The sequence below is a fragment of the Leopardus geoffroyi genome, chromosome C1 (genome assembly GCF_018350155.1).
Source record: "Leopardus geoffroyi isolate Oge1 chromosome C1, O.geoffroyi_Oge1_pat1.0, whole genome shotgun sequence".
In the NCBI taxonomy this organism is placed as follows: domain Eukaryota; kingdom Metazoa; phylum Chordata; class Mammalia; order Carnivora; family Felidae; genus Leopardus; species Leopardus geoffroyi.
This window is the reverse complement of record NC_059328.1, coordinates 134,843,319-134,869,102: the sequence shown is the minus strand read 5'-3', so window position 1 is coordinate 134,869,102 and position 25,784 is coordinate 134,843,319. Positions and strand designations below refer to the sequence as shown.

Here is a 25,784-nt window from a genome sequence, read left to right as displayed (position 1 = left end):
TGGGGGATTTTCAGATCCTCGTTACTGTGTATCACATGAACACTGCTTCTCCAGCCATGTGGATAAGTGACAGTAGACGATATAATACCTAACTTAATGCCATACACAGACCTGAAAAACTCTTTTCAGCACATATAAATCTTCGTCCAGGCATTGCACAACAGGAGTTTAAAATGTTACATGTAAATCATCCAGACTTAAGCTTCCTAGGAAACACAAACCATTCTCTAAGGACATATGAGACCAGAACTTCAGAAGATGCTGTCTCACTGTGGGATGGCAGAAAACGGCGGCTCACAGACCACCCTGGTGAACAGTAATCAACAATGCAGTGGCCCACTTTATAAAGGCGTCAGACAGTCTGTAAGCAAAAAGGCAGAGCCTCCAACTGAGATAGGCCCTGCTAATAAGTGGCTTCTAGTAAAAAAAAAAAAAAAAAAAGAAGCCAGCTTTAACATATGCAACAGGTCTCATATCACAATATATTGATTGCTTCAGCATTCCACCTCCTTTCATTTGGAGCAACTCCATCAAGATTGTTATCTTGTAACCCCATAAGTAACAGTAGAGAATATCAGAGAATATCTCCACGCTCTCACAGCCTTTTGTATCTGTGTTATGGTGTTACATTTGCAAATGCCTCCCCACATGCCTGTTTCACCTGCTGGACGTGACTGCCAGGAAAATGGCACCATGTCCTGTTCATCCTCCTATCTCTAACTTTCAGTATGGCGCCTGCTCAAGAAGTCATTTCATACATATTTGGTGAAAACGTCATTCTATTCCAGTACTTTTCTTAGCAAGCCGGACAAGCCACTTCAAACGTGTTTTAGTTTGTTTCCCAATCTAACAAATGGGAATAGTAACAGCTTTAAGCATTTCACACAAAAAAATTGGCAAAATAGATAATATATTTGAACATATGTCTAAAAATATTTTTACAAAATGTGTTTGCAAGGTGAGGGCTTGGGTATTTCTGGCAAGGTAAGCTAAATTGTCTGAATAATATAATTATTATCTGATATTCAGTAGTGGAGTTGAATTTGACTTGCTCTGACAGACAAAAGCCCTTTGGTCTTATGTTAAAAATCATCCAAAATAATCTTACTAATTTGTATAATTTATATAAAACATTTGACGAGGAAAAACAACAAAGCGATTACTTGAGGACGTACTGAAAATATTTCAGTTTCCTTATAATTCTGACTTTATATCATCAAAAGTACCTCAATGAGTGCCCATACCTGCTGTGATAAGTAGACAGACTAAACCACATTTTGTCAATAGGAGGAAGTTACACAAACTGGGTACACAAATAGAAAATAATAATGTTGAAGAAAGTATAATTAATTAATTCAAGCTTCAAGATAAGATCACTGGATCCTGCTGACCCTACATGTTAATCAGTTGATTGATTAATTGCTACAATCATAATAATTATATGGTACAAATCTAAGTACACTTAATGATAGTGTAGACTCAGAGTTACAAGTTCTTTTCAATCTGCATATCTTTTCTCTTTCTTGAATCAAGAGTTGGTTTCATTTACTTTAAAGATACCTTTTGGCATGTAGAACTAGAAAGCTTATGTCAAATTTAGCCAAGGTTCAATTTTGCTGGTCCAATTAACAATTTTAGGTCATTTCTCAATGCTCTGTTGAAAATTTAAAACAATCTCATCTATGAATAGGAATTTGGTGTTATACATATTCATCAAATTTTATTACTCTTTTCACATGCAGGAATCTCAATTTTAGGCTTTACTTTTTTTTCCTACACACACACACACACACACACACACACACACACACACACAATCGATATATATCATGGTATCTTCGATTTTGCCAAAATTTCCATTCTGATCACTCTTAACTTCTGATCAGCTATTCAGTGTTTCAGTAGCCGTATTCATTTGAGTGATTCTGGAATAATTTCTCGAAGCACAAAGGTGTCTTGAACCGCCTTTATCCTATGTCTACAAGAACAATACCAGGATGAAAAATCAGTTCATTGATGAGTTGTGTTTGGCCTAGCCTTCTACTGTACACAAAGCAGCTCATCATCACAACGTCTCTATTTCTGTCAAATACATTTCTACCCTGTTGGTTATTTAGGTCAAAACCTGACCATGACTGTTTATCGAAGCTGTCATTAAATCTTTGTGACTTATTTCTTTACTTTTGGTAATCTTTCTTATATATGCTTTCTTCTCCTCACCCCACCTCTTTTAAAACAAATAGTCAACGATTCTTAAGTCAGTGAGCAACTTAGAACTCATCCAGCTACTAGATGCTTCTTAGACTTGTGCATACAAATGAATAAATTGGAGGGCTTATAAAAACGCGTTCTTGGGCTCCATCCCTAGAGGCTGTTATTCTGAAAGTCAGGAATGGGGCTTCAGAATGTTTATGTTTACTAAGACCCCAGGTGAGTCTGCTGCCACTAGCCTGCAGACCGTACTTGGAGCAGCACTTATTCTATGACTTTTTAGGGGATTTTCTGAAAATCTTCTGAGAATCTTGCTCCAGAAAATACACAGATAAAAATACACACAAATTTGACCAACCTTTGGGCAGTGGGTCATAAGCCTTGTGCATACCCATAGATGTTAATTTCAGAATTTTGATACAGTATCATTTAATCACTTTACAGAGAGAAAAAACTGGTTCCCCAAGTGGTTAGGACACTTGCCTAAGGTCATACTTGATTGGTAGCTGAGTGTAATACCAGGATACGACAACAGGGTTTTCTGCCGCCAATCCTTTCTCTTCAATGCGTCCTGCCAATAATCACCAAAAAAAATGTCTCTAAAACATAATTTTCTGTTTTTTCACTGCTTTCCTAAAAAATGCTTAAAGGGGTTTTCATTGCTGTAGATTAAAATTTAAAACGTCTGTAGTATTGAATTCTCTGCAATTAGTTAACTTATTGGCCAACTATTTACTGAGTAGTGTCTCTGACAAAGGTACTGTGTGAAGCAGGATGCAGGATGAAGTAGGACAGTGGCAGGCTGCAGCCTTCGTGGGATTTACAATGCTGGCTTAACTGGATGTCCCTCCTATATTTTCTACTGTGATCTCAAAATGCTTTCTGTATTCCACTCAGATTCCTCACTTGCCTCAAAACAGCACCCTGATCTAAGTGTTAGAACTGTTGCTAATTTTCTATCTCAGTCTGGCTCTTCAAACTCCACATACACTGAACGACTCTTTAGAGAAGTCATTCCGACCGCCACGCTTATAGCTTTCCCTTCCGTAGGGCACTGACTGTCTTCACCACTTACTGTGCCACTAGCTCACTCACGGTTGCATACTCCTCTCCAGGCAGTTTACCTCTTCCCTCTTCAGTATCCGCCTCAAGGAATGCACTTCTTGGCTTGGAGTAAAATACTCTAATGTCAGCATCCTATGAGAAGGAAGTGCTTGCTCTCCCCTTATTTGGCTTTTGTGGAGGAGAAAGGACTGAATTCGGTGGTTCTCAAATCTGCCACACATCAGAATCACCCGAGGATTGTGTTTTCATAAAGATTTCTGAACTCCATCCCAAGCACACCGAATTAAAATCTATGAGCGGGTCTGGGAATCTATTTCCATGAAGGTGATTTGGGTTGAAACCACATTTGAGATCCCCTAGGGTAACTGATTCTGAGATCTCTTATAATACTGTCAGCTCACCCTCTTCTTACGCTTTTGTTTTGTTCTGTTTTTCTTTTTTATCATTACAAATGCACTTACCCTTGGTACAGAAACTTAAAGACAAGTAAAGCAAAAGAGTACAAAACCTAAAGGCTGTATAAGCATTCAGAGATAATGTCTGTTAATATTTTGAAATACTTTTAGTCTTTTGTCTCCTTATAAATATTTACATCCATATTTAAAAATAGGTCCACAATATACACACTTATGTTCTATTTTAATATTCATTGGCATTTTACTTGGAGAAGTAATGTTTCTTACAACACAATTTAAAACTGTATAATATTTCATTACATAAATGTGCTATAATTTAACCTTCTCTAAGTTTAGACATATGTTAGTTTTACATCTTTAACTATTATAAATAAGATGTTGGAAAGCAAGTTGGTACACATTCTTGTGCATATCTGTGGAAATTCCCTAAGGTAAATTTCTAGATGTGTGATAGCCAATACAAAGGTGTGCACATTTTTAAGCCTTTTGATATATAACGAGCTAAAATGTCCCCCAAGAATGTTGTGGGGGTTCCAATTCTAAGTAGCCAACAATTCTTGCCTCACCATGAACTTTAACAGGCCTTTCATCTATAGCCAGGTGTTTTTACATTAGTAGTTCCTTCTTGGGATCGTCAACTTATACCCATACAGCATAGTTCACTGCGTGGACATTGAGTCTTTTGTTAAGGTTATTAAATGTCTATCTTCCTTGTAGGTTGTCCCAATGTTAGAGAAAAGAAGACTCTAAAATAATTAATCTTGGAAGTAAACTTTGATGAGGTGTAGCGTAAAAGCTAAAAACCTGAGGCAAGAGAATGCTATTTTCTTGTGCGATACCTTATTCTGGCCATCTGTTAAACAAATATCTGGTTCCAAATGGTGCCAATTAAAACTGATGGCAAATCTTAATAACTTCTACTTGTGAATAGCAGCAAGACCAACATTGTGCTTCTTGTGTAGTTATCTGATGGCAGTTGAGGTACCTCCAGATTTTACAGGGATATGCAGTCTCTCTCACTTTCTCTCTCTCTCTCCCTCCCTCACCCTGCCCCACTGTCTCTGCACTGGTGATCCAGAACACCCACTGCTAAGCAAGTATGCAAAATGCAGTGCTGCTTAGCATTGGGAAATCCCAAATCTGGTGCCAAAAGATTTATAAATATAGTAATGAACCCTCTCGTGTCAAATGTGAGCACTGTTTAACAGAGCAAGTAGGAACGGTCTTCAGGACGCTTTGCAGCTGGAGTTGTTCCACTGCGAGAGAACGGAAACTTCGTGATGGCAGTTGTAATACCAGATCCTGGAAAGGCAATTTACTTCAGTCTGCAAAGTAAACTAAAGGGAATGGCTGCTCACACATGGTCCTGATGCCACCGACATAAGAAACACAGCAACAGGAGCAGAGAATTAGGAATTTGGTGGCAGATGGAAAGGTCTGCGGGAAGTGTCCACCCAGCTTTGTTTGGCCCATATTCTAAAACAACTAGAATAAACACTTAGTGTCATAATTTATACGCATATCAGTACCAATAAATCAGAATCATGCAAACAGTCATGTTTATTATATTCTTGTTGCTTAATATTCATGACAGTAATTTATTTTTATAGTACAGTTTCACTGTTCTCTCCACCATTGCTCTGCATTTAAGTCTGGCAAGTTGTGTGAGCAGGAGTTCAGGTAACCCTTTGAAGACCGCAAAAGTTCAATAGTCTTATCAAGATACTTTATTGCTCATCTAATTTTCCCCTTCTTGTCTCACAAACTTTTTAACCACCAAGATGAATTCTCTGTAAATTATATAGTAATAGTACTTTGACATATAGAAAATATGCAGACTAGAGTCGGCATATTTTTCTGAAGGTAGCTGCACAACAGCTTAAAAGACAGATAAGAATATTTCAAGAATTTGAAGCAGTTAATTCTTAAATTTACCACCAGCAAAATGGGTGAAATTAAGCAGTTTCCACCTGTCTTATTCACCTACTCACCAACAATCCTTCCAGCCCCCTTTAGCAGTAAACTGCTACTAATTACTATGGGTTGTTAAAGGCAGAATTGTACGAAACAACCACACAAAGCACCTTATGTTTTTATATTCACGTGGTGCTGGTGCTACAGAGATGAGTAAGACATAGCTCCTACACCAGAGACACTTAGGTCAGACTAAAGGATGGAAAACAATACTGTATTCTTCTGTACCTAGATATGAGAGAGCTTTATTCAGTTTCATATTTAAAAATTCAACGGAGCTAATTCACAATTAAGCATCAGAGAAAAGACTTACAAATATGCAAACCTGGAAAATCACTTTTATAAAAAGAATTTCCCAATTAATGATACTGCCATGATCTGTGTACCTTTTTGTATGTTTTCTCTGTTTCAACAAAGATGTTAAACAGTTTTTTAATGTTTACTTATTTTTTGAGAGAGAGAAAACACGCCAGAAAGGGACAGGCAGAGAGAGAGGGAGACACAGAATCTAAAGCAGACTCCAGGCTCCGTGTTGTCAGCACAGAGCCCAACGTGGGGCTCAAACTCAAGAACCCGAACTCAGGAACTGTGAGATCATGACCTGAGTCAAAGCTGGATACTCAGCCACCCAGGCTCCCCTTGAACATTTTTTAAGAAGAAGAATATCATTGAGTGTGAGTAGACACAGTATCAATTTTTAACTATAGTTGGGCTTTTTCCATTATGAACACAATGGGTTGAAATAATGAATTTAGTTTATAGAGTCCATGAAAACACATTTCCAGCACATGACATGAGACGCAGAGCAATGTTTTCTTGTGGTCCTACCTTTCAATTAAATAACACCTAAGATGAAAGTTATGAAAAATTTTGGGGCGCCTGGGTGGCTCGGTCGGTTAAGCGTCCGACTTCAGCTCAGGTCATGATCTCACAGTCTGTGAGTTTGAGCCCCGCATCGGGCTCTGTGCTGATGTCTCAGAGCCTGGAGCCTGCTTCCGATTCTGTGTCTCCCTCTCTCTCTGCCCCTTCCCTGCTCATGCTCTGTCTCTCTCTGTCTGATTAAAAGAAAATCAGGGTAACCATCAAAAATGAAAAAAAAAAAGAAAGTTATGAAAAATTTTATGATATTATTTCTTAATTCACTTGCTAGAAAAGGTAGTAAGGACATAGTGCCTTGTTCCTTCACACACGTTAAGCATTTTTTTCCCTCCATTTGTTAGGTGTGTTTGAATTGAAATGGTGTTTAATTTTATATTTAAAGTCTTTTGGGGCTCCTGGGTGGCTTAATCGGTTAAGTGCCTGACTTCGGCTCAGGACACGATCTCACGGTTTGTGGGTTCAAGCCCTGCGTCGGGCTCTGCACTGACAGCTCAGAGCCTGGAGCTTGCTTTGGTTTCTGTGTCTCCCTCTCTCTCTCTGCCCCTCTTTTGTTCACACTCTGTCTGTTTCTATGTCTCAAATATAAATAAACATTAATTTTTTTTTTAATTTTCCCAGGCACAAGAATTGAGTACCTGTAATGTTGCCATGGATACAGAAAACCATAAAAATTTTTGTTGCTTTTGTTTTAAACCATATGGTTGGGAGAAAAATCCTTCTTCCAATAAACAATGACGGTTTATCTATATATCAACATGACTTTAGGAGTTTACCATTTTTGTGATTCAAATTAATTCTAAAAATTGTCCAAAAGTCTAAAGAATTCCACTTTGTAAATTTGGAATGCCCCTCTCTACAATTCTTCCCATCCTCACGGTGTTTGCAGTCCTTCCCAAAATGGTGTGAATTTTCTCTAATTGCCCCATTGTGCCAAATGGCCTTCCAGACTGTGCTACAAAGTCCTGACATGTATTCGTGAACTTGGATGTGCACAGACTGGTCAGATCTGCAAATGTCATAATGGTAAGACTGAAGCATTTGTAGCTAAACACTTGGGTGGGTCCCAGTTCCAGTTGTTAGGTGGCTCAGGTGAGATAAGTGAAGATTCAAAAGCTAAAACCTAAGGCTAAACACTCCTGCCACAGTCACGAGGAGAAGAGAACAGTGGTACAGGGCTGCATGCAGGTTTCTGCATGCAAGTTTAAAAATGCCCACACTTAATATGACAGAGAAATGGGTAAAAGTGACACCTGGGACTTCAAATTTAATTTCAGATTCCAATAATATAATTAAATAACATGAATAAAGAGCTAATTAAATTTTGTGTTGCAGTAATAGAAAAGTATTGCCAGAATAAGGGAGGGAAGTTGGTCCTGTACTGATAAAGTTGTATGCTTAAAATATTCCACTGAAGTCTGATTTATGTGATGGGCTGAATGTGTTTGTCCACCTGAAATTCATATATGGAAGCCCTAACTCCCAATGTGATGGTATTTGGAGGTAGGGCCTTTGGGAGGTAATTAGGTTTAGATGAGGTCACAAAGGTGGGGCCCTATGATCGAATTAGTATCTTTATAAGAAGAGGAAGAGACAGAAGAGACCAGAGCTTGCTCTCTGTCCACCATGTGAGGACACAGTGAGAAGACAGCTCTCTGCAAGCCACAAAGAGGGCTTTCACAGAACGGGATGCTGGCTCCCTGAGCTTAGACTTCCAGCCTCCGTTACTGTGAGAAATACGTTTCTGTTGTTTAAGCTACTAGGTCTGTGGTATTTTGTTATGGCAGCCTAAGCTGACTAAGAAAATTTTCAAACTTTACAGGGGCATGCTTGGAGGAACATAATCTTAGTGATGAAGGATCTGGAAACATTACTTTGTGAGAATTACTGAAAGAACAGAGAAAGGGAGGTGAGCACTGACTAGAGGTTGCAGCTTATGTTTTAGGTCTTCTCAAATACTAAGGGACTATCAGCATCTTTCTCAGACGCTATTTGGATTCTGACATTGACCGATGTGTTTTCTAGTTAAGCTCTAGCTGTTCTGTCTTTCCCCTTTGTGGAGGACTTTGAATCTTCTGCTCAGCTAACACAGCTCCATATTCGTTCAGCAATCCAGCTCTCAGAAGCACTGAACATTACAAATTCAAGCATAACAGATAGGGTTTTGAGGTGTTTCTGTGTCCAGTATTTGCTCACGATCATTCCATTTTTTCCCCTAAAACATTTTTAAAACGGAGCACAAAGAAATAGAAATTTCCAAAAGAAAAGTCTGAATGAGGTAATAGTTCCTTCTTAGGTGCCAAGTAGATATTCAGAGGATAATACACAAAAGTTGTCAAAGAACTGTCTCTCATTGTGCGTAGATATAGACTTGCAGGAAGAGTTCCCCGAACCATTGATTTTGTCTGTTGGTAAGACAGTATCAACCCTCCACCAGCAGGACAGATGGCAATAATTAGGTCTGCTCACCCCTTACTTGGCAGAGGAATGGATTTGAGATCCCAGAGAGTCCACTTTTCACCAGCTGAACACTCAAAGTGAGAAGAAAAGAGAAAGGGGCCAAGAGCTGACTGGTTAAACAATAATCATGGACTCAGGGTGTTAGGCATTTGACCTTTTAGAATTTCCAATTTTATGAAAAATAAAGATGTTGTATGCAATAAAATGGCGACGGGGGGCTGCACATTTAAATGGAAAACTAAAAGTCAACAAGAGGAAGAAACTCTCATGATTATCTGATAGAATTTTTTTTATAGTTCATGGATTTAAAAAAAATTAATGTTTTTACTTGTTTTTGAGAGAGAGAGAGAGAGAGAGAGAGAGCGAGCAAGCCAGCAGGGGAGGGACAGAAAGAGAAGGAGACACAGAATCTGAAACAGGCTCCAGGCTCTGAGGAGTCATCACAGAGCTCAGTGCAGGGCTCGAACCCACGAGCTGTGAGATCATGACCTGAGCCAAAGTCGGACGCTTAAAGGACTGAGCCACCCAGATGCCTCTATAGTTCATGGAGACTTTTGAAAACATATTTTTGCCTTTTCTTCCAAGCATATTACTTTTGCTTTTAAACCCAGCACAGCTATTTGTTTTCTGTAAAAGCATACCCACTCTCCATGTGTCTGTTTCCCAAAGTGTAGGTAGAAAATACAGAAGTCATTCACTAGGGGAAAATTCCATTCTCCAAACCATGCGGCAGTTCTCAGTGTGGTGATTCTGCAGTTCCAACCTGAGCAGAACTTCGCCAGGCAGTTACAGTACTCCAGCAGCCATCATGTCTACGGTTGAACGCTCCACAACAATATGGAGTGAACCAGGTGAAAAAAGGCTACATCTCAAGGAGCCCACGATTGTCCTGAGTGTTTGTTATTTGCAAACAATTGTTTTATGGATAGAGAGGTAGAGGACTAAAGTTCAGGGGCTTGAGCAAATAAGAGCATGTAACATGTGTGCGATTCAGTTAAGAGAAAACAGGGTAGGCATCAGGTCTCATTCTATAGAGGTTTTGAAAATACCTCACAGGAGGTCAATATGAAACTTCTCTTAAGAGAGTTGTAACAATAAAATGACAATAATAACAATAGTTATAAAAGTTTTTCATTTTAAAATCTAGAATATCATAAAGCGTGAGAGCTGAAAAATAAAAATAAAATATTTCAGGTCTGGACGACATGTGTGTGCCCATGCATATGGGGAGGGATGACTTCTTGCTTGATATGATTTAGTTGATAACTTTTTAAATGTTTTGATTGTGAGAAAGATCTACAATGTTAGAAATATTTGCACAAGCTGGTGTATAGATTCCCCTGCCACACCCTAAACTCCTCACCTACCAATGGGTGTATCATTTTCATAGGCTGAAACATAGGGTACACTACCAGACAGCTAATTTTCCACCTGGGAGATGACTTTACTTTGTAGCTGTCTCTTCTGGTGCCACTGTGAGTGTCACAGATTACTAACACTAATATTTTTTTTTTTCAACGTTTATTTACTTTTTTTTGGGGACAGAGAGAGACAGAGCATGAACGGGGGAGGGGCAGAGAGAGAGGGAGACACAGAATCGGAAACAGGCTCCAGGCTCTGAGCCATCAGCCCAGAGCCCGACGCAGGGCTCGAACTCACGGACCGCGAGATCGTGACCTGGCTGAAGTCGGACGCTTAACCGACTGCGCCACCCAGGCACCCTACTAACACTAATATTTAATAGACACAAGGCACTGTCAAGTTGGAGAAGCAGGCTGGTCTCTGGGTTATGATTAGGCTGTATGTCCCATAACCAAGTGACAGACTTTGGATGAATCAAGTGAGGTTGGGCCTAGAAATGGTTGGTGGAACAAATGACAAGTGCCATGAGATAAAGAAAGTGGGAGTCCCTGGATTGTGAAGCAAGAGAATATCTTGTAATATTCAACATGTTTGGTATGGTCAGGAAGTCTGGAAACAAATACTAAAGCATAATCAAGATGGTCCTATGTGTCACTTAAGACAGCTTTCCTGGAGGCGTGGAAAGATGTGGGCATGGACAGAAAGGTCATTTGAGAGTGTGGTCTAGACTGATTGTACTCTAATTTAATAATATTAGCTCACATTCACTGAATACCACACTCCAGGAAATCTGTAAGTAAGTGCTTTGCTATGGTTAGCATTCCATTAAATTCTTACAATCCCCACAAGAGAGGTACTATTTTTACATCCATTTTATAGATGTGGAAATTGAGGTGTGGAGGTCAAGAACTTGCTCAAAATCTTAACAGGTAGTAAATAGTGGAGTCAGCATTGGAATAAAGGTGGTGGTATGTCATGCAGGTAAAAATTTGAGCTCAGTTGATGGGAGTAGACCTCACTGAGAAGTCACCAAGAGTGGCAATCTGCAGATGTGCCAGCGGTAAAGGAACTGGGCGAAGACCCTCAATGCACTGGGGCTGTTCAAAGATGAGCCAGGACACCAGTGGGCTTCAATGAGACTGGCAAGGCAAGAAGAGTGAATAATGAAGTCTTAAGAATTTGTGGGCGACTAGATCATGTAGGGATTTGAAGATCTTGCAAAGAACCTGGCTTTTCTTCAAAATGAAATGGTGAGCCAGTCGCATTATTTAGCTTCCATTACTAGAACGATGCCATATTGGGTGAGAGAAAAAAAAGAAAACTTGCCGGGCAATTAGGAGCAGACATTCTCCTCCTAGAGATGTGGCCGGAATCAGAGTTGGCGGTGGGTGGGCAGGCAAATTTTCAGAAGATGTCTCAGTGGTGATCACAATGTGGTGTCAACCCAAGAATGTGAAATGAGGCAGGAGCCTCAGTGTAGAATAAAAGGCCACAAACTCTCAATTTCATTAACATCTATTGATGCAGTGAACCTGATAACAGGCAATGAAAACCAGTCACTTCTATCTACCATTAGAGGAATGGCTCGAGGTAACGGTTTCCCACTAAGATATCGAGGAGAAATTCTGCCTTTTGCTATATATTTTTTAAAAGCACGTCTATCCAGTTGGAGCAGGGATGCTCAGGCAGCTGACTCATGAAGGCCGACTGGCTGATTGCTCAGTTTGAAAAGTTTATTGCTTTGCAAGTGACCTCTTAAGGATATGGAAGAAAGGAGTGCAAGTAAAAGGAAAGTTTTAAGGCAAAGCAAAAAGGCAAGCACCACATTTCCTAATGGAGCTGGTATCTTACCACTCAATTAATTTCAGAGTCAGGGCCCAATCTGAGTTCTGAATCACCTTCTAGTTTTACTTATAAAGACTTTTCATTAAGCCAAATTAAGTAGATGGAGGTCCAGTTGTTTATTATCTAGCACTAAACCATTCCTACAAAAAGACACCTGTGCAAGCCATTTGGCTCTAGTCAACTATTTTTTTACAATTTAATTATGAATATAATTAGAATGAGTTAAGAGACAGGCTAGGCATCAGCCATAAAACTTCCAGTTTGCTAGAACACACACATAGACACACACACACACACACACACACACACACACAAGGATTAAAAAGCAACCACAACAAAAGCCCCCACCAAGTCTGTGAGAATGTTAGCTTGCAGTGGAAATGTTAGTGGAATGGAAGTACTTGTAACATCTACCTTTATTTTAATTTCAAATTTCCTTGAAATGGTGCTGTAGAGGATATTTTTATACTCCATTATTTTATAGCTCTGGTTTCTTTAGGGTGACCCTTTAAAGCCTGCTTTTTGCTTCCTACGGTTTTAAGGCAATTTGTCACTATCATGCATTCAATGTTTAGCAACTGTTTGTAGTCAAGTGCCTTGCAAGCTTTGTTTCTTTTCTCCCAAAGAGTGTCATCACGGAGTTGATGATGCATCAGAAATAGTTTGACCAAAGGGCAAGATAAAGTCAAGAGTAAAGAAAATATTTGCAAATATACTTGACTGGCTTCCCCCCCTCCCCACCCTCCCAATTACTTATTGAAGGCATACTTGAAGGTAAAATGGCATGATGGCCACAGGGGGAAAAATAACATTCGAACATGCAATAGATACTTTCTGCCACGGGGCAATGCCTTTAATTTAAATCATTTTTATATGAGGATAATGTGACTGACAGAAACACAAGACTATGAGTTGTATTTTAGGACTTGCATGGGATATACTCTACCTTTGGTGACTAAAACTTTGCATTTTAATGGTGTTCAGTCAGTCTTATGAATACTATTTCTCACAATTTGTTCTACTGCTTAATCAGTGTTTACAAAAGCTGAGCATTAAAAAATATATTGCCTTTAAGTGCATGTGTGACAACAGCTTTTAAACTGAAGACTTATATGGAACATCATTACTGTTTCAGTTTATCACTGACTTGCCTAATCTCTAAGGGTTATACACATATATACCTATGTATGCATATGCACATACATAAAAAACATGATATATAATAAACATTTTATATATAATAATATATAAATACTACATATTAAAAATAAGTAGTATACATGTATACACACAAAATATTTGCTTCGGAAAACTGGAAAAGATGACAAAGGCATTGATATTAGAACCATAAGGTCATTTTGAGTACGTAATTAGCATCGATTGAATTCCATGTAAATATACAGAGCATTGCTTTGCTTAGGGGTGGAAGGAAAAGTAATTATTTTTGTACACAAAGGGAACTTTGGAAACTCAGAATACAGCAAACCAACAAATGCAAACTCACGTGTTCTAATGAGAGCACCTAAGAGCTGAGGTGAAGTTGCCCCAAATGAAATTATCAGATAGTCCTTGAATAAAAGATCTTTGACCCAGGCTGAAGGCAAATCCCTAAGCCTATCCCTCACAAATAGGAAATAATACAGCTTGTAAGTGAATTCATGAGGCAATTTCTCTTTACTTCCCTCTCATCTACTAATCAATCAATAGTTTCACTGTCATCTCAACTCTGGCGATCATTTGGATTTGAGAGAAGGCAGATGGAAATGGATAGACTAAGAGCCTTTGCCGCATGGAAGGAAAGCATGGTGCTATCTTCACGTAAGCTAAGAGGGGTGGAAAGTATGTAGTAAGTGAAGATATGGCTCCATAAAAATGTCCAGACCTAAATTCCCAGAGCCTGTGAATATGTTACCAGACACAGTAAAAGAGATCTTGCAGATGTGATTAAGATAGGGGCCGTGAGATGGAGGAGTTAGTCTGGATTATTCAGGTGGGCCCAATGTAATCACGAGGGTCCTCAAAGGTCAAAGAGGGAGGCAGAAGAGAGTCAGAGGGGGATGTGGCTACGGAAGAGGTCAGAGTGATATGATGTAATGCGATTGGTGCCTGTGAAGGTGGAGGCCGACACCACTAGCCAAGGCATGTGGGCAGCCTTTAGGTGTTGGAAGAGGCAAGTAGATGGATTCTCCGCTAAAGCTTCCAGAAAAGAATGCAGACCTGTTGACACTTTGCTTTTGGCCTAGTGAGAACAGTGTCAGACTTCTGTCCTACAGAACTATAAGATAATAAGTCACTGTTACTTTAGGCCACTGAGTTTGAGATAATATGTTATGGTAGTAGGAAACTAATACCCATGTTCTCTAGAAAACAGTGGTCTTAACTCAGAAAGCAGAGAGAAATCCCTGGCGAAGCCCCTGAAGTGGTCTTGGCTTGTTGCATGTTATAATTTGATACAAGGGAAAAACTGCAAAAAGGAATACTAATAAAACTCAAGCTTGAAATAGTTACTCACATGAAAGAGGAAAATAAACGCTGCGTAGAGCTAAATAAAAGTCAAAAGGGAATGGGTGAGCAACTGGTCATAAAAATAATAAAGGGTTAAAAATGTATTCAGAGAGGATAGCATTAAAGCATGGATGCTTTTAATGTTGAGTAGTAAATACTGAAACATTGCTCATCCTTGGAAAGTTCTACCTTACTTCTAACCTAAAACATCACTATCAAAATTTCTGATCATTAAACTTAATTCTAACTTTGGTTTTAAAAAAGAAAGAAAAAATTGGTTGTGGTCTTACGTAGAATATATAGGTCTTATATAGGAAGATGTAATAGACAGATTTTTGGCAACGGCTAGTTAGTTATCCTTCGAGTAAGATTTCTTCTAAATAGTCCCCCAAAGGCAATGTATGATGGTGGAAAGTATTTATGTTTTAGAGTCTGGAGTTGAATGCTAAATCTAATCTTTTGAGCCATGTGAACTGGAAAAATATTTTATGACTTGCTTTACTCTTCTGAAGAATTTATTTCTTTGAAATCACTTACTGAGTACCTAATACAGAGTAAGGAAAATGTTATCCTAGTTAATTCTCACAGTAACTTTATGAACTAGAAATTATTTTCCACATGATCTTTCCACTTCTCCAATATCTCCTGCTTTGTTATTTTGAGGATTAAATGAGATAACTGTAAAAAATGCCAACAAGTTTTTCTCTTCTCTTTCCCTATCCCAGGGACTTTGGAAAAATGCAGACATTAAATCAGAAACGACTATTTGTTTCTATTCTTTGGTTGTGTGGAGTTATCAGAATGAAAAAGATAGAAATAGAGGTAAGCTTCGGACATTTCCTAGGATTTAGATGTACTAGAGATGTCCAGACCCCCGTAGGACTTTAGCTACAAGATTGCATCACCGATCATAAAACTCGATAGCTGTGTTTTTGTCTTGAGTTCACTTTCACAGTACTAATACCGCTTTCAGCACAAGTCACTTCCAGGGAATTAAGTCCTTGCAGTCAGTGGGTTAAATCCCCACGAAATAACCTGCAGGTGACCTAGTTGCACTGACCTCAAATATAGAATTTCAGATCAATGACTGCAGTACTTGGATTCTGAAATATCAAACAATCTCTGGTGTTTTTGTTACCTCAATGAGTGTTATCAGACAGGGGATCACTATGGCAATTACAGGTTCTTATCATATTAATGTTTGTGTCTGGCCCAAAAAGAAACTATTTAAAAAAGTAAATGCCTTCTGTTCTTTTTTCTCAGAATATGTAATGGTGACTTTCAAACACATAATGAGAATTAACAGTAATTCAAATAGCACAAGTGGTCATTAATTGCCCGTGCATGAAATAACATTTCCTCCTCAGAGGGCGAAGCGTTCCTGTTGAAAGTGGAATTCTTTTGGTCTATTCACTTTTTAACTCTGTCATGAAAGGAAAACAGATCTCCCAATTTCTCCCAAATAAAAATGTTAAGCCTTCACAAACTAGCATTGGGGTTAGTGAAAAAGAAAAGGGAAATAATGTTATAGGTACATGAACCGTAACATTGACTGGCATGGTGTTTTGCTAGTGTCTAACCAAAGAGTAGGAACCACTTCAAGTATTTACACAAACAGAGGGAATTAGTTCGATGCGGGGAACTGGTTACCCATATGATGAGGAAGTTGAGAGCCAAACAAGGAAAGAAAAGTAACCAGGAAACTAGCTGCTGCAGGAAGCTACTACCAGGCTGGATAGGAAAAAGACAGGAGGATTCCCACCGCAAGATGGAAGGTGGAACCAGAGTGGGCTTCTCCAGTCAAAGCTGAAGCCACGGAAAAGATGGACCTTCCGGTAAAGAACTATCTGAGACAGGTGGGTGGGCAAGGGAGAAGGGGTGGAGGATAACCTGACACACTAGCTGGCCTTTTCCTTCCCTACCCCTCTGCTATCTAATGCCAGGGCTTACACTAGCTACAGCAGGAGGAGGCCAGCCCTCAAGAGCACCTGGGCAATGTAGCTGGCTGGGGTCAACCCTCGTACATTATAGAGCACAAAGGGAGGGGCAAAGATCTGATGGCCAGGAGCCCCGGAGCCAGCATCTACGGACATCTTTCCCATGAATTTCCTTTACCTGGTTGGTTTCTTTTCATGAAAAGGCCAAGAACTCAGAGGCAAGTCTCCTGAGTTTCTCACTGTATAGATTTTACGGGAGGCAATGAGACCTATGATAAAACCCATCACCTCTCTGGGTGATTTTTTTTTTTTACTCAACTGGCATGCAGTGGGGTAAAAATACCTACTCTGGTGTAGTTTTACCACTGTCAAAAAGTATGTGGCCATTCTCCCATTGCTTAAGGATATTTAAATATGAACTACCAAGGAGTTTAGTTGAGTTTATAACACCAAAACTGACTGCAAGATTCTGACAAAAACACATAGCTTAGTAAGCATGTTTCTTCCAGCATTGTTACATATTTCTGCACCGTGCTATCCGGTTGGTTAGTCCTTCCATTTTACGCAGTAAGAAATAATAAGTACTATTTTGAGTTAGGCAAAACAAGGTCGCTGAGGTTGATTCTTCTTGCCTTAAACAATGATAGAAAAACTACCTCCGTCGTAAGATCAAGCAAAAGCAAAACTACTTCCTTGTTTCCATATTGCATTCTCAGACAAAGTTCGACTGAAGAAACACTGTTAGCATTTGTCTAGGACCTTACATTTTTTAAGGACTTTCTTAAGCACCATCTCGTTGGTTCTTGGCATAATCCATTTTATAGGTGTTGGCAAAAATCCTTGCAATAGCCATCAGTCACAACAGCATGATACCACTTCAACTCTGCCTTGTTCCATTCTGACTATGCCAGTGTTTCTGAAATTCTCTTGAGTGGGCGTTGAGTCCAGGATAGTGCAGAGATGGTCTTATTCTTTGTGTAAATCCAAAAGACATGCCGTCACATAGGTTCTAAGGGCCTGCTTCCCCTATCTCTTAGGTAGGAGAATGGCTTGCCTTGTATCTTTAGAATCAGGTGAACTAAAGGAAGCTTAAATGATGGGTATCTATATCACAACCCTCATATCAGCATAGGTGCAGGTATGCTTGCAAATAACATAACCCTCACGTAAAAGTCTGGAGACCATGACGTGAAATTTGTATGACTTCTTTAAATATACATAATCAGAAAGAGGTACCCCAATGCAAGTTCCCCAATTTCCTATAAGAACACTGTGCTAATATTGTGTTAATACTAATCTTTCATGCTCGCCATGTTCCAAGCCAGTATATCAGAATAAGCTGTTATGGAAATGCATGCTTATTTAGTTATTTTCTTTATTCCTCCTTTTAAAAAGAAGTTGAACCTGGGAACCATAAAATATTGTTCTTCTTGAGAAGCAGAAAGAACCATGACAAGGGATAAGAGCTGCAGCCTCCCCTCAAAACCCATAGTTAAGGCACTGCTACTGTATTCAACGACAGCAACAATCACAACAACAAAATTGTGAGCAGACAGCAAGAGAAAGATCTTGGGAAAATAAATTCTGTTGCATCCCTCTTGATATCATTGCTCTGGAGCTTTAAACAAGTATGAAGACTTGTGGAGAGGGAATCAGAATAAAAGGGCATTTTGAGGGGCTGTTCTCCAACATGGGGCCCCCAACCCCCCACTCCCACTAATGGAAATACTGTACACACAATCATCCAATATCAGACCTCCTAAGCAGAACATTTTTTTTTTCTTGGAGATTTTTCTCTTGGACTTTAATTAAGCTCCTGCCAGGCTTGCAAGCTTTTTAATTTTACCTTTCTTTCTTCTTTCTTTCTTTTTCCTCCTTGAATCAGCTTGCTAGCCAGGAAACTTTTTCCAAGCTGTCACAATTATAGTAAGTGTACCCTAAGATATTAAATTAGATGTACCGGTAGTTGCTTCTCCAAGCATCAATAGCAAAAGTTTCCTTGCATTTGGAAAGATTTTCATTCATTCATTCATTCATTCACTCTCTTATACTTAAGTGTGTGTGTTACAAATGCAAAAACAATAGAAAAGGAAGCTTCGAGGAGTGTACAATGACTATTGGTTCGTATGTGACATAATTCAACCTCCTACAAAGTCACCAGTTTAACAGAAGAAACCTGCCATTACTTAAATGAATCTTCTTACACTGCTCATAAGCAAATTGTAGCTGAGTATTTACTAGTATTGCTGGGTGAAGGGTGAGGGAGCCTTGAGAAGGTGATGCCTCAGTTGATTTAACTAACACCTCTTCAACGAAATGTAATGAGAGTCACTTAAATTCTTTTTCAAGACGCTTTTGTATGCAAACTCATTGCCAATTCTGAAACTCTCAAGGTAGGGACTGGGAATGCCAAAGGTGATCCCTCCAAAACAGATTCCGTGAGAAGCTATTTTCATTTGAGGTTGTTTAGTTGAAAACTGGCCACTCTAAATAGGTTGCCCTATTCACTAACAACAAAGCAAAACCAGAACTCAAACGAAAACACCTCAGAGAATATTGCAGGGCCAGGCATCAAAAACACAAAACTAAAATGAACCATGTGGAGCACTAGGGATATTACCATCTCCATGATTGCTATCATTGTCATTCTTACTTGTTTACTTAATAATTCCATGCTGCCAGGTTACTCCACCAAGCGCTCCTGTCTGTGAGGTTACTTACTGATCGCTTCCACAAACCGCTCAAAGAAGCTGTAAGGGAAGAGCGGCTCAGGCAGCTCCCGGAAAAACATCTTCAGTGCTCCGGTGACAACGTGGATGTCCTCCCACTGGCTGTCGTCCAAATTCAGCTTCTCTTCTGGGAAAACACGAGGAGAAATGGAACAACTGGTTTTAATGAAACAATTACAAGACACTAATTATTATGTTAATGTTTGCCTACTATCATCAGCAACCGTTAACAGCCTTCTGCACCTAGAGGTTTGGTGCTGTGCGTGGTTTTTTTTTCCCTTTTTCCGTAGGAAGGGAACATTTTCAATGGAATACCATCTGTAGGAATGCAGCTAACAAAAAAACAAGAGACACAAAGAGACAGTGCCATTGACACAGTATGTCAGATACATTTATTCCCATAATGCATCAGTATGAAAATTAGCATCACAGCTCAACATGATTCAAAGCTATTTGGTTTTGAGGCCGAGGGGCTAAGAGTTGCCAATGATGGCCGGCTCAAGGGACCGGCCTAAAGGCCTTGCTGAGCCAACAGGAGACATATGCTAAACACGGCAATAGAAAATGAGTTATTGCTTTACATGTGTTAGCCTTGCTATGTACAAGGGAATAATGGGTAACACTTTTTTCCCTTTTTTGCTGAATATAAAGTCAGCAAGGAATAGAATACTGAGTGAGAAAGGATATTAATTCCTTCTTACTGCTTCAAAAATATCTTTTTTTTTTTTTTTTTTTTTTTTTTTTTTAGTTTTCATCTCAGCGAGGAAAATGTGCCCAGCAACAATATTAGACAGACCCCTGTTGGCCTACGGAGGCTATGCAAAGCTGTCAAAAATGATAACGCACTAAAGACAAACCACAAGTGCTTACCCACTCCGCCTACAAACAACAGAAATGTTTGCTTGGGAAGCTGGAGTGAGTTGAGAGATTTAAATATTAAAGGATGTAACTGCCAAAATGAAGTTTTTAGAAGAAATAAAGAGACGCTGGACAACTATTTTCTTCTTGTTCGCCCTCAGAATGAAAGTCTGGAATCATTCTCACCCAAGAAGTGAAGGTAGCAGGGTCTGAAAGCAACATCTTTACATACAACTGAAAGGAAGCAAGGCACGCAAGCATTGCTGCTGATCGGTAGTATTTGTCTTTGTAAACATGAGACATCAAAGCGCTTTTGAATTCTAGGTGGAACAAAAACTAAAGCTAATCATTTTTAACAGCCTGAGTTTAACTGAGCAGCCTAGTCTCCTGGCCAGAACTTAACAGGCATTTGGTCAACTGGATTTTTGTTTCTTTACCAATGTCTTGGGCTCAGATTCACATGCCCCCTCTGTGTCAGTTTTATGAAGCAGAGGAGAATTTGCACCAAAAATGTGAGAAAAGCTGAGAATTGTCACCATAGGGAATCTCCGCATGGGCTGTTTTGCCAATAGTGTTCACGTCCTTTTAAAATCTTAGCTGTAATCTTTATCAGATCTCTTTTTCTAAATGGACTATTATTTCCAGGGCTGGTAAGTGGCGTTCCTGTTCAGTAGGATGTTTGCAAAGAGAAGGAGAGAAGGTGGATCTGTTTATTTCAGATGGGCTATTTTCTTCTTCTCTTTCAGTCTTCATGCTTACCTCAATCATAACACAATAATATGATCCACAACAAAATCAGCAGAGGAGACCTTCTTTCTGCCCTGCAATCATTTTTGATTGATTGTATTTCAACAATTAGTCTTTTATTTGGCTACATACTATTGAAATAGGCCGACAGCATCTTAGCGGGCCAGCTTTAAACAGTCAACTGTTAACAATAGCATCAAAAAGGGAGACCTGATGGGGTTTACTGTCACTTTAAAGAACGGGGTTTTCACATTGTTGAAATCTGTCAGATATTTTGAAATGTCCCTCTCACTATGGTGCCACACCCCCTGCGTGCCCTTATAATAAAATTGGTTTTACTCCTGATTAAATCATTTTCTCCCTACCCACTACCATACTTCTCATAATGGACCTGTGCGCTCTACAGCTGGTGTTCTTCCCATGGTACCAATTCTTACTTTATCTTTTAAGCACTTTGCTGCTAAGATCTCATGCAGAGTGCTTATGTTTTGTTAAGAGCTTCATTCTTAGAGAAATAGCTTAACACATGTTCTAAAAATGTTGTACAACTTATTGCTTAAAACACATTTAGAAAATGTATAAGTACTGTAGCTTTGGCACTGAACTTTAAGTGGAAACCCAAACACACCACACACACACACACACACACACACACACACACACACAAGTGCTCTCTCACACGCAACTATCTTTACCAAAAATTTATCGGAAAAGTCCAAGACAAAATGCCAGCCTGGTACACAGGTTTGAGATTGCCAAAGGAAAGTACTCAGCAGGTGAAAAAGAGAATGATTTTATCTTGAGCAAGAAAAAAACAATAACAAATAATTACTTGACCATTAGTATTTATGACCTCCAAATAAACATCAGTTAATTGAAGTCACTGCAAAAATGGAATATTTCAATATACACAAAAAAGAAACTTTGCCAATCAATAAATACCATTTGATTATATCCACTTGAAATAACGTATAATATCGCTATCGACTTGTATTACTTAAACCAGCATTTTTAGTATGTAGTCTTCATTAAAACAAAGCAAAACAAAACAATCTGTAGCCCTCCATAAGTAGCTTAAATAAGCAATATGACAAGGAGCTGGAAAAATCTTTTGAGATATAATCTCTATTTTTTATATCAAATTTTCATAACCAACGAAGTTTAAGATTACTTGTAAACCAGAGGACTTTAAGGTATATTTTTCAAGGCCAATGAGATTTATCTAAACAAGCAGTTATGCTCATATTTCTATGTCTTCTCATGAATCCAACCAGTTCTCAAGATGAACCAATCATAATCATATCTTGGTGTTAACAGGTATCATTATAAACACAGTTGTATTATTTGATAGACATTTTCTAACTAATCTGTTAGCAGTGCCACAGAAGTGCACAGAAGTGTTAGAAGTGCTTACGCTTCTCCCTTTGTTCAATAGAGCAAGGCTTGTCAACAGTAAAGCATTATTAACATTTGGCACTAGATAATTTTTCGTGGGGGCTCTGCTGTGCGTGCTAGGATGTTTAGGAGCATCTCGGGCCCTAACCCAATGGAGACTGGTAGCGCTTCCCAGTGGTGGTGATGAAACACCGCCAGATATGGTCAACTGTCTCCAGATATGGCAAAGTCATGCTCCGTTGAGATACACTCCAGTATAATGGAGCTGTAAGAATCTATAGAATTGCTCAATAAATATAGATTTATGAAGGTTCCCTTAGGTGAGCAGAGAGCTAGAAGACTAGATACATACTGAGATTTCTTTAATAAGAACTTAAGAACTGGTAATTATTATGAATGAAATCAAAACCTCTTCCGGAACAAAGTTCACATGACCACATTCCCGGGTGTTTTACAACAAAAACAATAACCAACAATTATGTAGTGCCTCCATTCTATGAGGGACTATGCTATGCACTTCAGACTCATTATCTAACGTAACTGTCTCAGTAAGACAGTGAAGTCCATGTTATTGTTATCACCTCCTCCATTTTACAGACAGGGAAAATGATACATGGGGAGATTAAGCAACTTTTCCATTGCTCACAAATGATGAATCCAGAATAAGGAGCCAGCACCCTCCCCCACCCCACAAAACCACTATGTTCAGACTTAATCTTGGCTGGCAGAAGTTAAAAGGGAAAAGGCAAATAAATGGTAATTGCAAGTGGTAGTGGATTGACTATTACTTCAAGATAGTGACTTTTACATTTTATCCCTAAATGTCTTACTTGAGGCTATGTTTTACCTGTAAACTGACTCTGATCTTTAGTAATTACTCATTTAGAGGAGGAACAGATTCTTCTATAAACAGATATAAAGCAAATTGGCAATAAAAAGAAACTGCATTAGGAAAGGGGCAGGGGATGGAGCAAACGGTCAAGTGATGATGCGATGAAGAGGAAATATGACAGAGTGGGAAAGAGATTATACAAAACGCCAGGCCTGGGTTTACCACTGATGTGCCGTATATCTGTTTACTTGATTGCAAAATGAAGATAGAAGGGTAGTAGTTGTTGTTATCAGATGAGAAAACATATCTGAAAAACATTTGGAAAGCACAAGGAAACAAAGACATCCAAGATGCTACTATGACACAAAAGGTGGAATAAAGGCCAAAAGGGGAAAATATGTAAGGGCCGAAGGCAATGGAAATACTGAGCAAAGAGCATAACCATCCTGTCGTTTTAGGCGATGTACCTCAGCATGATGCAGTTTGTCACATGAGATCAACAGAAATTTTACCTCCTGGAGTCCAGTACTGGAAAGAAGTCTGGCTTCGTCACGATATCTCACAATCCTTCCTCTGATAATTGTGCTGATTTCTCCTGATTTCTCTAATTAGGCTTTCTTAAATTCATTCTTTTGTCTTAAAGCATTTAAATTTTTTTTTTTCAACGTTTATTTATTTTTGGGACAGAGAGAGACACAGCATGAACGGGGGAGGGGCAGAGAGAGAGGGAGACACAGAATCGGAAACAGGCTCCAGGCTCTGAGCCATCAGCCCAGAGCCCGACGCGGGGCTCGAACTCACGGACCGCGAGATCGTGACCTGGCTGAAGTCGGACGCTTAACCGACTGCGCCACCCAGGCGCCCCTGTCTTAAAGCATTTAAACAGAATTGAAGATAGGTCAAGCTCTGGAGTCCAACTACTATGTGACTTTTATTAGAACACAAAAAATATATCTTAACATTGTAACTAAATGAGGCCATCTTGAAATGTCCTTTCTTGAAGGGTCTTTTGTGTATTTTATTTATTTTAAGTAAACACATCTATATTAAGCTATTTATATTTGAAAGAAAAAAAAATAGATAGTAACTATTAGGAATAATCTGTCTTAAAATGGAGAATTAAAAGATGGGCCTTTGATAGTTACAGCAGGTCCTGGTAATTTCCCAGGAAAAAAGGCATGTTTAATAGTTTAATTACCTCTTCTCTCTTATATATTGCTGTATAGACTGGTATAACCGGAATTTGCATTGCCTGGTCTGATTTCAACTAAGCTTACCATGTTAACCCAGTGTTGATTAAAACGTGACCGCAGATAACTTGAATGATCCAGAAGTGACTAGTGACATAAAAGTAAAGACGTACTTCTTTGTATATTGAAGAACGAGTGCATTTTTATCTTGTTATTTTTTTCCATGGCACTTTTAAAGCTTCTTTCCAACTTTATTTTACTGTTGTAACAAAAAAGAGGAAAGACACCCCAACTTTCCCAGGATATGGTGAGAAGAGCTCTGATTTCATTAATATAATGACAAGAACCTATTACATTGTGAAACTCTCATAAAGGATGTGGTATCTGCTTCCAGAGCAGATGACCATTTGGAAACCTTATCTGAAAGGCCTGCTGGGTACATGAAAGTCACAGCACGAATGAAAGAGATGCCAGAGGGACTACCGATCTGAAAATAATAATATGTTTGGCCATAAAATCAAACTGGAAGATTAGTTATTAAAGTGGATAAGACACACTGTTTATCTATAAGGATATAGTTGATTTTTAGTTTAGCACTTAAAGCAGTGGATCAAAAGGAAGTTGGTGGAATCATTCGAATAGCTCAACCTTTCCTGTTGTGTTAGCCCCTTAAAGTAACAGTTCAGTTTGATTTCCAGTAGATTAGAGAGTTTCCAAATTCTCAAACACAACGATGTAAACCCTGTGTCAAAAGTAGCATCCTTCCATGCTGTACTCAATACAGCTCCTTCCTACAGCATCTTGGGTATAACATGAGACTTTGGTGATGACATTATTTTAGAAAACTTGACCAGTTGGCCAGTTAATTTGTATGTTTATTTGATTTTTATTAAATAAACATAGTTGGAATAGACACTACATACTAGAGCCATATTATGTGTTTTTCAAAGCAACGGCTGTTGAGGTTGTTTTATATTCCTCAAAGGAGAGTATTTTACCAGGTGCTCTGAAATATTATTTAAGTGGATATAGACTAAGTTCTAGACATTTCACATCTGATGCCTGTTCCCTAGCATAAGACTCTATTCACCTTGCAGACAAGCAAGAACAAACTCAAAGAATAAATATATCACCCAAGAAATGTGCAGTATGTCTGTAATGGGCTGAATTGTGTCATCTCCAATTCATACATGGAAGTCCTAACCCCCAGTATCGTAGAATGTGGCTGTATTTGAAGATGGGCCTTTAAAGAGGTAATTAAGGTAAACTGAGGTCATATGGGTGGGCCTTAACCCAATATGAGTGCTGTCCTCCTACAAAGAGATTAGGACACAGACATGTACTAAGGGAAGACCATGTGAAGAAATAGGAAGAAGACGGCT

General features: G+C 39.0%; 1 protein-coding gene across 4 annotated transcripts in view; it reads right to left on the bottom strand.

Annotated features, from left to right (window-relative positions):
- The window catches only part of ARHGAP15 (Rho GTPase activating protein 15), a 618,637-nt gene that overhangs the window by 113,197 nt on the left and 479,656 nt on the right, over positions 1-25,784 (bottom strand). For all 4 annotated transcript variants that reach the window (XM_045479691.1, XM_045479692.1, XM_045479690.1 and 1 more), the window contains one exon: positions 19,373-19,507. In XM_045479691.1, the coding sequence (XP_045335647.1) occupies positions 19,373-19,507 (135 nt within the window). The remainder of the gene's footprint in view (positions 1-19,372; positions 19,508-25,784) is intronic.